This window comes from Elaeis guineensis, chromosome 6, assembly GCF_000442705.2.
Source record: "Elaeis guineensis isolate ETL-2024a chromosome 6, EG11, whole genome shotgun sequence".
Classification (NCBI taxonomy): domain Eukaryota; kingdom Viridiplantae; phylum Streptophyta; class Magnoliopsida; order Arecales; family Arecaceae; genus Elaeis; species Elaeis guineensis.
In genome coordinates this window covers 29,501,383-29,515,111 of record NC_025998.2, presented here as the reverse complement: position 1 = coordinate 29,515,111, position 13,729 = coordinate 29,501,383, and the positions used below count along the sequence as shown (strand labels likewise).

The 13,729-nt window shown below is 38.7% G+C and overlaps 2 protein-coding genes across 3 annotated transcripts; one reads left to right on the top strand and one right to left on the bottom strand.

Moving 5' to 3' along the window:
* The first annotated feature begins 1,078 nt into the window (after positions 1 to 1,078).
* On the top strand, positions 1,079 to 3,298 carry LOC140858775 (pentatricopeptide repeat-containing protein At3g49740-like). Its single transcript, XM_073260069.1, has 5 exons — positions 1,079 to 1,396; positions 1,497 to 1,687; positions 1,747 to 1,906; positions 2,017 to 2,164; positions 2,457 to 3,298. Exons 1-5 carry the CDS (start codon positions 1,079 to 1,081, stop codon positions 3,296 to 3,298), a joined length of 1,659 nt encoding a protein of 552 aa, XP_073116170.1.
* Positions 3,299 to 5,277: 1,979 nt separating this feature from the next.
* On the bottom strand, positions 5,278 to 12,059 carry LOC105046901 (probable dolichyl-diphosphooligosaccharide--protein glycosyltransferase subunit 3). Of its 2 annotated transcripts, none has more exons than XM_073259425.1 (2): positions 10,910 to 12,059; positions 5,278 to 5,508 (listed from the first exon to the last, which is right to left on the bottom strand). In XM_073259425.1, exon 1 carries the CDS (start codon positions 11,955 to 11,957, stop codon positions 10,923 to 10,925), a length of 1,035 nt encoding a protein of 344 aa, XP_073115526.1. In that variant the 5' UTR covers positions 11,958 to 12,059; the 3' UTR covers positions 5,278 to 5,508; positions 10,910 to 10,922. The 2 variants fall into 2 exon arrangements, with proteins under 2 accessions (XP_073115526.1, XP_073115525.1); XM_073259424.1 differs by having other exon boundaries at positions 10,901 to 12,056.
* Positions 12,060 to 13,729: the final 1,670 nt, after the last annotated feature.

Below are 13,729 nucleotides of genomic sequence, written 5' to 3'. Positions count from 1 at the left end.
TCTCTGTAGAATGACATCAGAGATGTTCCAAACAGGAATTTTTGATGAATGAGGATTTATAAAGTCAAGGTGGGAAAAGGCTAGAGAGCTGTGGTTATGGTTTTCTTTTTTTAATACTTTTAAACAAATCCTTTTATCTACTTGTTTATTAGATGAATCTTTCCATATTCAAAATACAATTTTCAAGGGATGAGAGTGGATTCATTCATATTTTTCTGGAAACCAAATTTACTAATTTGTGGAAAGAAATTACTCGTTTGTATGCTAATATTATACTAGATATTCAGTTTTTCCTTAGTTTTTTTCATAGAAATAGAATAAAATTAATTGTCATTTTACAATTTGTTAGGTGTTGCCTTAAAAGTAATATAATTGATAGCAGCCTCACGCTGATATCCTTATGTGAATGGGTACCAAGTAAATATTGTTGCTCCAAGTGATCCTACAATATAGCAACCTTTTCCAGTTTATAGTTGGGTATCATACATTTAGCTATGAGTCAATACTAGCATATGTAAATTAGTTGAGATTGTTGAGTAAAAGAAATAAAAACATAACATTCTCCTTTAGTAGCAAAATACTGAAATTTAAAAATTTCACTAATGAAAGGAAGTTTTAACATCATAACATTCCCATTGGCGATCCGAGGTGTTTTTGGAATAATTCTTCTTTTTTTAGTGCCTATCTCGTTCTTCTAAAAATTTTATCTCTGTTACCAAAAAAAAAAATATCTCAATTATTCAATGGATGAATAATGCTGATATAGAAAGAAATATCGGTGTATCTTAGTGTTGATGAACATAGTCAAGAAATAGCCGTCTAAGCAAAGATGCCAATCTAGATATTGGAAAATTCTCGGATACATTAATAATTAATAACTAATAATCCATAATAAGATAACAAAATAAAATGAATATATTATTATAAGGTCAATATTTTCATTATATTCAATAAGGTTCTCACTAAGAGTCTATGCCAGGTGATATTTTAGTCCAGATGATAACCTTGGTGTCCATATAACATTGCTCCAGGAAGAAGTTCTGTCCTAACAATTTTTTCAGTTGATGAAGTGTCCAACATGCTCATTCCAATGCTTGCTACCCTTCCCAGTAATCTAACTCAAAATCCCACCCAACTCCTCATCACCCTCAACGCACTCCTCTCCAAACTCACCCGCTCCCACCGCTGCTCCCAAGCCCTCTGCCTCTTCTCCCATATCCACGCCTCCTACGACATTTCCCCCGACCACTACTCCCTCGCGTCCGCCCTCGCCGCTTGCGCCCGCCTCCGCGCCGCCACCGCGGTGCCCAGCTCCACTCCCTCGCCCTCCGCTCCGCCCTCCTCTCCTTCACCCACGTCGCCAACTCCCTTCTCTCCTTCTACGCCAACATCCACGGTCCCGACCCCACTCGCCACCTGTTCGGCGCCATTCCCAACCCCGACGTCTACTCTTATACCACTCTTATATCGGCATACGCCAAGGCCGGTCGTTTCAGGAGGCTGTCCAGCTGTTCGATGGAATGCCCAAAAGAAACACCGCAGCGTGGAACGCCATGATAACGGGCTTTGTTCATCATGGCTACGAAGAGTTTGCTCTTAAAATGTTTCTCAGAATGCACCGATTGGGTGTCGGGCTTGACAAGTACACCTTTGCTAGCGTCATGGGTTGTGTGGTTCGCCAGAGCTGGTGAGTCTGGGGAGGCAGTTGCATTCGATGGTTATAAAAACTGGGATTTTGGAGCTCAGGGTTTCAGTGATCAATGCTCTCGTAACAATGTATTTTGATTGCGGTTTGGTTATGGATGCTTGGGAGGTGTTTGGAGAAGCCATGGTACGTGATGAGATCACTTATAATGCTCTTATAGCAGGGTTGGTGAGGTTGGGAAGAGATGTGGAGGCTTTAATGGTATTTAAAGAGATGAAGAAAGAAAGTTTTTGTTGCCAACTGAATTGACCTTCGCAAGTGTTTTAAGTGCTTGTTTGTCGAGGGAAATCGGGACTCAAGTCCATGCTCAGGTCATTAGAATGGGTCTTGAAGATTCTGTTTTAGTAGCTAATGCTGTGGTAACTATGTATTCCAACTGTGGAGATCTAGTCAGTGCTGAACAAGCTTTTGAGATGATCCATGAGAAGGATATTGTTTCATGGAATGCTTTAATTACAGGTTATAGTCAGGAGAATGTTATGAGCCGGCTGTTGGAGTATATCATCAAATGCAGAAGGCTGGAATTGAGCCAGATGAGTTCACCTACGGGAGCTTATTAGCTTGCTCGAGGATTGCAGCCGATGTCAAGATGATTCAAGCACTAGTCATTAAGAATGGCTTCATCACAAGTACTGAAGATTGTAATGCCATAATATCAGCATATGCCAAATGTGGAGAGATTGCAAGTTCTTATCAGTCTTTAACGAGATGCCATCCAGGAATATAATCTCCTGGAATTCAATTATATCAGGATATGTGCTGAGTGGGTTTCCAGTAAGGAGCCTAGAAATATTTTCAGCCCTAATTAAGTCAAGATTAATGCCAAATTCCTACACTTTGAGCACTGTGTTAAGCACTTGTGCCACCATGCCAGCTCGTAAACATGGAAAGGAGGTTCATGCTTACATTCTTAGAGATGTTACCAAGTGTGACACATTATTAATGAACTCCCTTGTTACAATGTATGGAAAGTGTGGGGAATTGGATTACGGTTCTAAAGTTTTTGATGGGATGTTGCAAAGAGATATTGTTTCTTGGAATGTCATAATTTCTGCTTATGCACAGAATGGAGATGGACATGAAGCCATTCACTACTTTAAAATGATGCAAAAATCAGGAATTATACCTGATAATGCCACCTTTACTTCTGTTCTTTCTGCTTGTAGCCATGCTGGTTTGGTTGAAGAGGGCCGTGTTATCTTCACTTCTATGGTTCAAGACTATGGGATAGAGCCTGGAGTAGATCACTACTCTTGTATTATTGATCTTTTAGGCCGAGCAGGGTATCTAGAGGAGGCAGAAAGACTAATAAACAGTATGCCTTGCAGAGTTGATTCTCACATCTGGTGGGCATTGCTTAGCGCTTGTAGCACTCATGGTAATGCAAGGCTGGGAAGAATTGCTGCTAAGTTTCTTCTGGAAACCGAACCAGAGAATCCAACAATATATGTTCTCTTATCCAATATAATTGCTGCTGATGGTAAGTGGGAAGAAGCATCAAGTCTAAGGGACCGGATGCAAAGGAATGGAGTGGCAAAAAAGCCAGGGTGCAGCTGGATTGAAGATATTCAGTCAACAACAGACTCATGGTGAGCCTGCGAAATATACATTGCCTTGTTTAACTCTCGTATCATCTTATGTCTCTGTATTATTTAACTATATACTCCAATTTATGCAGAAAAAAATTTGTTTTGATGTTTTTTTGATGATTACATCAATTAATATAGGAAACAAACATTCATTTCTTGGTATAAAGAATTGAAAAGAGGACACAGTGCACATAAAAAATAGTATTATCTGTCAATAATTAGGAACTATCTGAATGACATGGAGGTACATCATGTGTTTCATTGCTAGAAACATGGATGATGACATGTAAGATGATAAATGGCTAGTATCTGACTTATGATAATGCATACTATGTCTATCACAGCTTTTGTTTTAACTTCAGGGAATATGGGGATAAACTTTTTTTTTCTCCCGAAATCTCAGCACAATTGCATTGTGCTTTCATTTTTTCCATTTAGTTTGAAGTGATTTTGTAACTGATTTGTGAAGATCCCTGGAGTAGCCTGGCAGCTTACTCAGTTCAGCACGGTAGCTGATCCCTACACCAAGTTGCGTCTTCTAATATAATCATTCTTGTTCTTTAATTTCATTGTTAATGGGTTTGTCCATCTTTAGCAACAGCTGCTCGGTATTTCGGTCTTTTCTCAACTGGGTTACTTGAAACATTGAGACATGATATTAGTTTGCTGAATATCAGGGATATGTTTGGTTGGAGGAAGCTGGACTTTAGAATGGAAATAAGTAACTTTCTTTCCAAAGATTTAGTTGGGGAAGGTCTCATTTCTCTTTTGATTCCAGAAAGGAATGTGAGTACTCTAATCCTTCAAACTCACTTCCTACTCTCTTCTAGTATTCAAATCTCGTTCCGATTTTGTTCATGAATCAAACTAGTTAAAGATATAATCATTATAATCCATTCTGATTCCGATTCCAATACTGTTTGCGAAACAAACATACTCTATGTACTAACTTTTGTTTTCATAAATATTTGTTTTCATATAAGCTTTCTTACGGTGCTTAAAGTTGCTATGCCAATCCAACTGTTAACAGAAATGTCGACTTCTTAAGAACCATAGCAGTACCGTCCATGAGGTTTAGCAATGCCTTTACAACCTTGGTTGGAGCCATGTGCCCAAAGAGACATAACTTCATCTTTTCCGGTTAAAAGGATTGATCATAAAGAAGAGTCGGCTGATCAGATGGTGTTTAGTTAAACAAATAGCATGTAACCAAGAATGGCTAAAAGCTACAATATAATTGCCGAGAAAGAGTTTCCTCGCATATCCTCATGCAACTCACTTTTCTGTAATGCCCTTCCCGGTCGAGGGCACGTTTGCCTTCATACACGAGCTCCTGATTTCCTAAAAAATAATAAAAAAATAAATGCCTAATGTAGCGCAAGAAACCTGAATAGGTTGGCAGCCGACAAGAGTCCAGCACATGCTCCACATAAATGATCATATGCCTCGCAACATGAGTGAGATTTGCCATGCAGTGCAAAGGAAATAACTTGAACGTAGGGAAGTTCAAAGATTTATAGAAAAGAGGGCACTGCAGCTCCAAAATATAAATTCTACAAATTGTATAAAACCTGCAATGTCCAACTTTCCTGGATGCAGTTGAGTGCCATCAAACGATACTAGAATATTAGATAGTTAATATTCACAAACGATGGATTGCATAATGGGCTGCATAAATGCCTGTCTACCACGTTGTTGCATGTTTCTAATATTGGTAGAAAACATCATATGGGGCACCCATGGCCATGCTTCTTCCTTCGCCTTATCAGCAATCACATGATCAGAACAAAAACCTTCCTTGTTTTTTAAAGAAATACAATGATCTATGGCAGCTCATATTCAGATGTAAGGCAATTTATACCAATTGGTGACTTCATTTGAGAGGGAAAAATGTTGCTGTCAAAATAGATATGTTATTGCATGCTAAAATAAGACAGTTGTAATATGGCCTTCTCATTGAAACTACAAATCCCAAATTTGGAATTCACCAAAACATGTGCTAAAATAATATAGTTGTGATAAGTTTTCTTATTTAAACTACAAAATCCATCACTTGAAATGTCACCACAAGGTGTGCTAAATAAGACAGCTGTAATAGGGTTTATCATTTAAACCATAAAATCCTACAATTAAAATTTCACCAAGACGTGTCCCGTTCTTACATCTCAAAAGCTGCTGGATAGTGAGGCAGTATATATACTGACAGCTGCATTCCTGTATATGAAAAAAAAAAAAAAAGATAATTTAGACATTTCACAGAGTAGTTAGTCGAAATCCTGAAAATTGTATGAATAGAATACAGCCAAGTGGTATCATCTATCTGGAGGATGAAACTACAGATTGATGTAGACAAAATGATTTCACCCGCAACTCAGGGACTGCCCACATCAATACCATTACCTATACATCCTTAACCTCCCTACTAAATGAGCATACAAGTCCTATAGGAAACCATTAACCAATTTATTGCGTTGAATATCATTTACAAAAATCAAAGCACCATAGCAATTGGTCAGCAAAATATTGTAAGAATTTGAGTGTCACATGAATCACATTTCAAATTTTGTCTCTTCGTAGCAAAGAAAGTTCGACTCTTGAATCAAAATGAAATATTGGTTAACACATGTAGGTATCTTGTATAAGCATGCAATTATCTTGAGAGTACAAGTTGGAAGAGTGAGAACTATAACACAACAATCCTGCAATGATATTACTTAAAACAATCACTGATTAAATTTGTAGCATACAAGAGAATAGGTCATCAAATTTAAAAGTACTTGGTCCACCAACTGAATATGTGTTCATACACAGCTGCTATGGAACAGGAGAACTGTACCATTAGTATGTGCAAACTCTCAGCACATGAAGTTAAAGGACATGTTAGTGAACATATCATGAAAACATGTTACCTAGCATTTTACAGGCAGTGATATTACTTAGCACATAGTTCTAACTACCAGCTAGACTTCAAACTAATCTGCAAATAGGACCAGCAGAATTTTACAGGCAGTGATATTACTTCGCACATAATTCTAACTACCAGCTGGACTCCAAACTAATTTGCAAATAGGACCAGCAAAGTTGTCTCTCTACCTGCAGAAATGCAACGATATGGTAATAGATACATTATATGACAAGAAAGAGAATCGAATGTTCCTTGTTTTCATGCTGAACAAGTGGCAGCAAGAAGAATTCTAGGTTTCTATACATACACAAGAGGAATGAAGTTTCCAGTTCTCCATGCAGGTATGGACTAGATGGCTGAGGAGAAGATATGTCATCATTGGTAACAGGATCAGAGCATAGCTTGCTCACAGGAAAGAAGAAGGATTACGAAATGAAGAAGGATGCATGGCATTGACTTAACTAAGCCACCACAAAAAGGGAAAGACCTGATGATAAGTCTGCAAATAGCTAAGAGGAAAGAAAGAAAAAAACACGGCAAAATCAGATCCAATTTGATGCACAAGCAGATCCAATCTTAGAGAGGTAGCAACTGGAACAACACCTAAAATAGGGAAGAAATTGGCTAGATCTGGCCAATTATATAACATGTTTCCAGAATGCTACACAAGTCCAGTGACTTCTCAAGGATCAACAGATTCATTATATATCCTTTTACCAATCATCCTTTTGGATATCACTAATAACGAAGGAAACATGCAGATATATTATCATTTGATTGAACCCTTGCAAAAACCTCCAAGGTAAAGATGAAGGAAAAAAGCAGAAAAATTATCTCTTCAACTTACAAATTATGACCATCAAAGCTCATTTCATCATGCTTTCTTCTTGAATTTTCACTAAATCGGAAAGCATGCTGCATGACTTCACTCATAGATTCTTCATGCAGATAGATTTTTTATTTTTTTTAAAATCCTCATTGTTATGGAGAAAGAACCTTCTAACTGTAGCACTGTAAGACATCACTAACATAATTTAGACAGAGCACAGGTCAATGAATCACCAAATGCTATTGTTTGCTGCAGGATCCTTCCAACTTAGGTGAAGCATCTGATCCTGTTCTCAACATTTAAACATTCTAACTACCACGAGACCCTATAGTAATTTAGTTTTAAGATTGGTTTCAAAATGAATATAATCATGTCTCTGTAGCAAATAACTAACTTGAATCATAATCATGTATCTATAAGATTTGAGTTTCACATGAGGCACATAACCCCATGTCCACAGTCACACTGGGTGTTTTCATTAAACAGAATGAAGGATTTATCAACCGTACTAGATATTTACATATACATTAAATTTCTTGAGGTTAAATTGTTCAAATATTATAAAAAAATAAAATATAACATGGCCCTAACATGATATTTCACGTAATAATTAAAAAAAATAGAGCAATGAACTATAAATTATTAAAGAAAAGTTGTTTTGAAATTTGAAATCCATGTTATAGAATATGTCCATAGACATTTCCCATTGGACTAAAAAACCTCTAGTGTCAGTATGCATTGTAGACTGGTACGCCATATTTAATAGAAGAGTTAATGGAACATATGATAAAATCATATCATTCAAATTCTTGTAGAAAGTGATATGATGACAAGAAATGATTCAAACCAACAAAATTTGTTCTTGACATTCAAGTCAACATTGAAGCCACCTTTGCATTTAAGATATATGGAACAGTGTCATTGCAGAAATGTTAAAATCAGTATATGGTGCTCAGTACCATATAAGATTCAAGCTATGGATTGCCTATATTGATGCCTAATTGGTGAAAGTGAATGTAGTTATTGGTGTTTATAGTGACATGAGAATTGAGAACTAACTTCTCAATAAAGCAATTTAGCGGTAGCTTTTAGTGGATATGTTAGTTTAGTTTGCGATCACTAGAATATGACAAACAGGGAAATAAAGTTACCGTTGGAAAAAAGAATCCAGAGCTAAGAATTTTCGCAAGTGAAAAGGAGAAAACTACAAGAGAAAAAGCAGATAAGTATACAAATTAAAAAATAAAAATTGAAAAAAAACTAGCAAACTGATGCAATTCAGTGAACAGAAAACCTGGGCAGCTAAAAATACTTGTCGCAAAGGGAAAGAGTTTTCATTAGATTTGGGCAATGGTCATCAAATCTGCTGTACACCATTAATCATTGTCTGCAAAACCACCGGAAAGATCTTAACCACAGGAACTTTGTCATGGATCAATGGAGTGATTGTATGCCCATCATAAACGATCCCAACTTTAGTACCATAAAACAGCGAAAATTGAAGATCCTTTTCTTGTTGGATTGAATGATTAATATTTTGCCAAAGCCTCTACAATTTAAAGTTTCATGGTAAGAAAAAAGCTAACCTCTTTAACATACAACCTCTTAGGATTCTTGATCATCGACAAATTATTTACCAGATGAAGATTAAATTCAAGGTCTCTAAGCACTGATGTCTTGACAATCTCTAAAGATTGATTGACATTCGGCGAGATGGAAGGCTTAAGAGTTTTAAAATGGATTTGGATATCCTAATGACTTGGCTAATATATTAATATTAAGTAACTGGTGTGTAATCTGATCCAAGGTCTTTATGGCCATGATCACAGTGGTCATGGACGGTTGGGCAGTGATTTATCACCCCCAGGACCTTTCATGGATAAAGGGATGTAAGACTGAATTGCAACACAAACTGGCACATAAGGATGACTATTTGGCTAATTTTTATCTTAGTGTAAACCGAATATAGTAACATTACATATTTCTATACTTCATTGCCGGCTCATATTAGTCTTCTTTTTCAATGAAAAAGGAGGAAGGAAAACCTTCCCCCAATTTATTAAAAAGAAATAAAAAATACAAATAGAAGAAGGTACAAGGAGGGAGAAGTTAAATTACAAGAAGAAGATTAATCAATCTTCCTTGCTAAAGAGAGATGCCCAATCTTCCTTTTATTTGAGCATAAATTGAACCACAGCTGAAAGTTTGACAAAGCCTTCAAGTGCATAGAGTCAATTGACACCTTCTTCTGAAGAAAGTTTCAAACAAATAGCCAGTAGATGCTGGTCCCAAGCTTGACAAAAAGAGGAATGAATTTTCTTATATTGACAACAAGTCCACAATGACTGTAAGCAGCCCGGCCATCCTCTCTTAAGGCATCAAGGCAATTTTTAATATCAAAGCAAAACCCCTTAGTAACAGTGCAACAAACAGATAGATAGTTAGCTGATTCTTTTTTTTGCGGGGGGGGGGAGAAGGGGGGCGGGGCGGCTCCTCATAAGGAACAACCATGGCTTATAAACCAACCCTTTCTAGCCATGATATCTCTGGTATGTATTCGGTTTTTCAAGACCAACCACACGAACCCTTTCACTTTCTTTGATGCATCTATCTTCCATTGTGTTTTATAATAGAGACAAAGCAGTCCTCCACAATTTAGAAAAGAAAAGTTGGAGCAAACCAAGTATTTGCCAAAATTCAATAGTTTCCACATCAGTACATCCATAATTCTAGAGGACTGAATTGGTGCAAACAGACCAAGAGAACTTCCAATTCACTATGATTCTTCTCTCTTCCAATTCACTATTCTCCTTTTCTGACAAGGGACCAACTGATCTACTTTCTAAGCCTTCCAGCTCCAATGAGAGGCAAACAAAAACTTTTCACCTTAATGTAAACCTAATAATAATACTAAGTATTTCTATACTTCATATTTGGCTTAGATTAGTCAAATGACATGCTTGGCCATTTGGCAATGCGATCAGATGGATGAGAAGTCAAGTCAACAATAGAAGAATGTCTCTTTTTTTCCTATCCTTACTTCTTGTGTACAATGCAAACAAATTTTCTCACTCACAAGGGCAGTCAGCTAGTTATACCTATATAAAAAGGCTACATATAGCTCTCCAAAATGAGCAATAGGACAAGCATTAAGAGATGAAAAAAGAAGAACAAAGGAGGGACCAAAAAGGATTGCTACTAATTCTTGGAGGACTTCAGCAAGCTCTCACGCTTCATTTGAGACCAAAGAGAACCAATGTTACAAGCTTCGGGATTTGATCTCTCAATAGTATAAATCTATGCATTTATACATGACAAATATTCATGTCTTTGTCCATTTAGTTGTTATTTGAAAGATAAAATCCTGTCCAATATCTGCTGTGCATAGTACTTGGGTGTCACCACCACGATCAGAGTGGTATCTGAGCGATCCAGATTTTACTCTGGTCAAGAATATAACTCCTATAGAATGATCTATATCTTGTTTTGGCAAGACAGATATATTTTTGAGCATCGAAATTGTTATTATATGCATTGCCTAATCTCTTTTAGTAACAGTTCATCTTAAGATGCAATACATTGGTTAAGTTCTTCTACCTCATGTAATGTGATATTATCACCCTTTCACATTCTTTCAACTATGAACGATGCATGGAATCATTATTTTTCATACTAACCTCAGGATATGAGGTTGTGATTGACTTCATAACCACATTAGTGAAGACCTAAATCTAAACTTGCAATATTCCAAGCAAATTAGAAAAGACCTAGATCTAAGCTTGCAACATTCCAAGCAAAATTAAAAAAGAAGAGGAAAAGAACCCAAATCAAAATGAACTTAGTATTCTGGAGCTATAAGGAGAAATCCAAACCTCTCAAACCTCCAGATCTTCATCACCTCCAGCTGGTCGGCCAGAAGGCATGCACGCTGTACCCGGTCTTCCAATTATCCAAATGGATCACCTTCTTCACCGCCCAGAAAGCCACCAGCATCACCACCAGCATGACCCCCCTCTGCGCCGTCGTGTTCCTCAGCCTCACTAGCACATGTGTCGCGAACGCCACGATCAGCCCGACGATTGTGTAGAGAAACCCCACCGCGAACCCCTCCGCACCGAGCTGCATCCCCGAGCCCTGGTAGAAGAAGATGAGCCGATCTGGATCGTTGCGGTCCTGCAAGAACATCGGCATCTTGCGGATTATGTTGTGCATCGTGCCGGCGACGCTGAAGAAGTAGACGAACACGGCGAGTGCCATCCAGAACCGGCGGTCGTGTAGCATCGTGTCCCCCTCGAGGATCCTCTTGATCAGGAACGGCGCCGAGATCAGGAGGGCGACGGCCAAGAAGGCGATTTGTCGAGGGGAAATCGGGGGAGGGCGGACGATGGGGCCGACGGGGAGCTTGGTCTTGGCCTCGACGAACTCGGCCATGGACTCGGCGAGGCGAGAGAAGCCGGACTGGTCCATGGATTCGGAGTCGCGGGGGGAGTGGTGGTGGGGACCGACATAGCGGACGTGGGGGAGGGCGGTGACGCCGAAGAGGGAAAAGGAGGCCTGGGATTCTTGGAACTCGATGTCGCAGAAGAAGACGCGAAGGGAGGCGGCGGGTGAGGAGGCGTGGTGGTCGGTGAAGGAGGATGAGACGAGGGCGAACTCGGAGCGGAGTTGGGTGAGGTGGAGGTCGGGCTTGGAGCGGAGCTGGGAGGCATCGAAGAATATGATGAGGGAGTAGGGGCGGGGGACGGGGGTGGAGGTGAGGAAGCGGGAGACAGCGCGGTCGTCGAGGTGGATGACGCCGGAAGGGGACTGGGCCCGGAGGGTCTCCAGCTCCGCCACCAGGTCGTCGGCGCTGGGGGAGGTGGCGAAGGAGAGGGAGATGAGGGCGGGGATAGCGAGGAAGAGGAGGAGGAGGGGGTTTCGGGGATCCATCTGGCTCAGAGTTCTTCTGGAGGGTTTCGGTAGACTGATGGGGTGGGGGATTGGTTGGTGCTTCCGATCCAATTTTTACATTGACCTGGGCCGCGGTCTCCCACCCAATAAAAATACTACTAATGGGGTGCTTTGTTGGAGAGAGCAGGAGTTTGGCATCGGAACGAAAACAAAAATTTTTATTCCGATCGAAAGAGTTTTATTTTGATTTTAATTTTGAGATAAAATAAAAATAATTTAATTTATATAAAAATTAATTTCTAATTTTATTTATGAATTCAAATTTTTATTTTAATTTTAATTATAATTTTAATTTCGATCACAAATCAAACGCTCCGCGGGATTTGATCATTTCAATTCTAATTCTAAACTATTCCAATTTTCATTTTGATTCTGATTTCGATCGCGAACCAAATACTCCCTAAGTAATTCTTTATGCACTATACACGGTGCAGTAAAAATGATGTGGAGCACACCGCGACTGTCGATTGATCTACATAGTATAAACAAAATGCATCCATGACCATCATCTAGGCTGTCTCACACCGCATTTAACAAGACAAGATCTTGTGGAGGTGCACATCCTAGGAAGTTAATGTATATCATATCAAATTTTTGAAATTTTAGAGTGATAAAAATGCCCTTTCCCTCCAAAACATCCTCTTTTCCTCTATTTTTCTCATGCATGGCCATTACAAATGCTTTTATTCTCTCTTCTTCTTCATTTTGTTCTCCTATTGTCCGAGCTTTCAATCGTCCAAGATTTCTCCTACAGCGAGCATTATGCGTTCGAGGTTGTTGCTAGCATTGACCTGCATCAATTTTTTTAAAACAACATGTCATACCCATCAAGTTTGTCTTTTTCGTTGGATTTCATTTTTTTCTTTGAAGTTCCTTTATTACAGCAGCTTCTTTAGTAGTTAAACGAAATTAATGCATTAGGTGAGCTGAAATGAACTATTTTCTTTAGGTTAGTGCTATGAAAAATAAAAATGATGACATCCTATATCATTAAAATGCTATTGAAAAGACATAACCACTATTAGAAAGTCATACAGGCCAGTAGCAAGCAACACGAAAGCGTTCTGCTGCATCCTACGACATCTCAATCAATATTTATGGCCTCCTATTTGCTGTTCTGATGTTCTGTTATGTTTTTATGACTTTCTAAACTTTATTTGACTTGTCGTTACAATAGAAAGTAATAACAAAGCCATAGGAAGTCATAAATGGCAACAGGATGTCATAACCGTGCTTGAAAAGTCATATTGCAGAGCAGTCAGCAACATCGATGTCTTTCTCTGCTTTTCTGTGACATCTTAATCAACTATCATGACCTCCGCATGACTGTTACGACGTCTTATTATGTTTGCATGGCATTCTAAATCTTTTTTGACATGTTGTTGCGACGAAAAGTCATAAAGGAAGCCACAAAAAGTTATAGATGGACAACATGATGTTATAACCGCTATCAGAAAGTCGTATAGTAAAGCAGCCAGCAGCACCAAAGCCTTCCTGTATTCTTTTGTAATATCTTGATCAACTATTATGACCTTCTGATAGCTGTTACGACGTCCGATTATATTTGTATGACATTTTGAACCTCCTTTGAGTTGTCGTTGCAACATAAAGTCATAAAAGAAGCCATAGGATGTCATAACCGCATTTGAAAAGTTATATAGCAAAGTAGCCAACAACATCGAAGCCTTCCTTTGCTTTCCTGTAACATCTCGATCAACTGTCATGGTCTCCTGATGGTTGTTATGACGTCC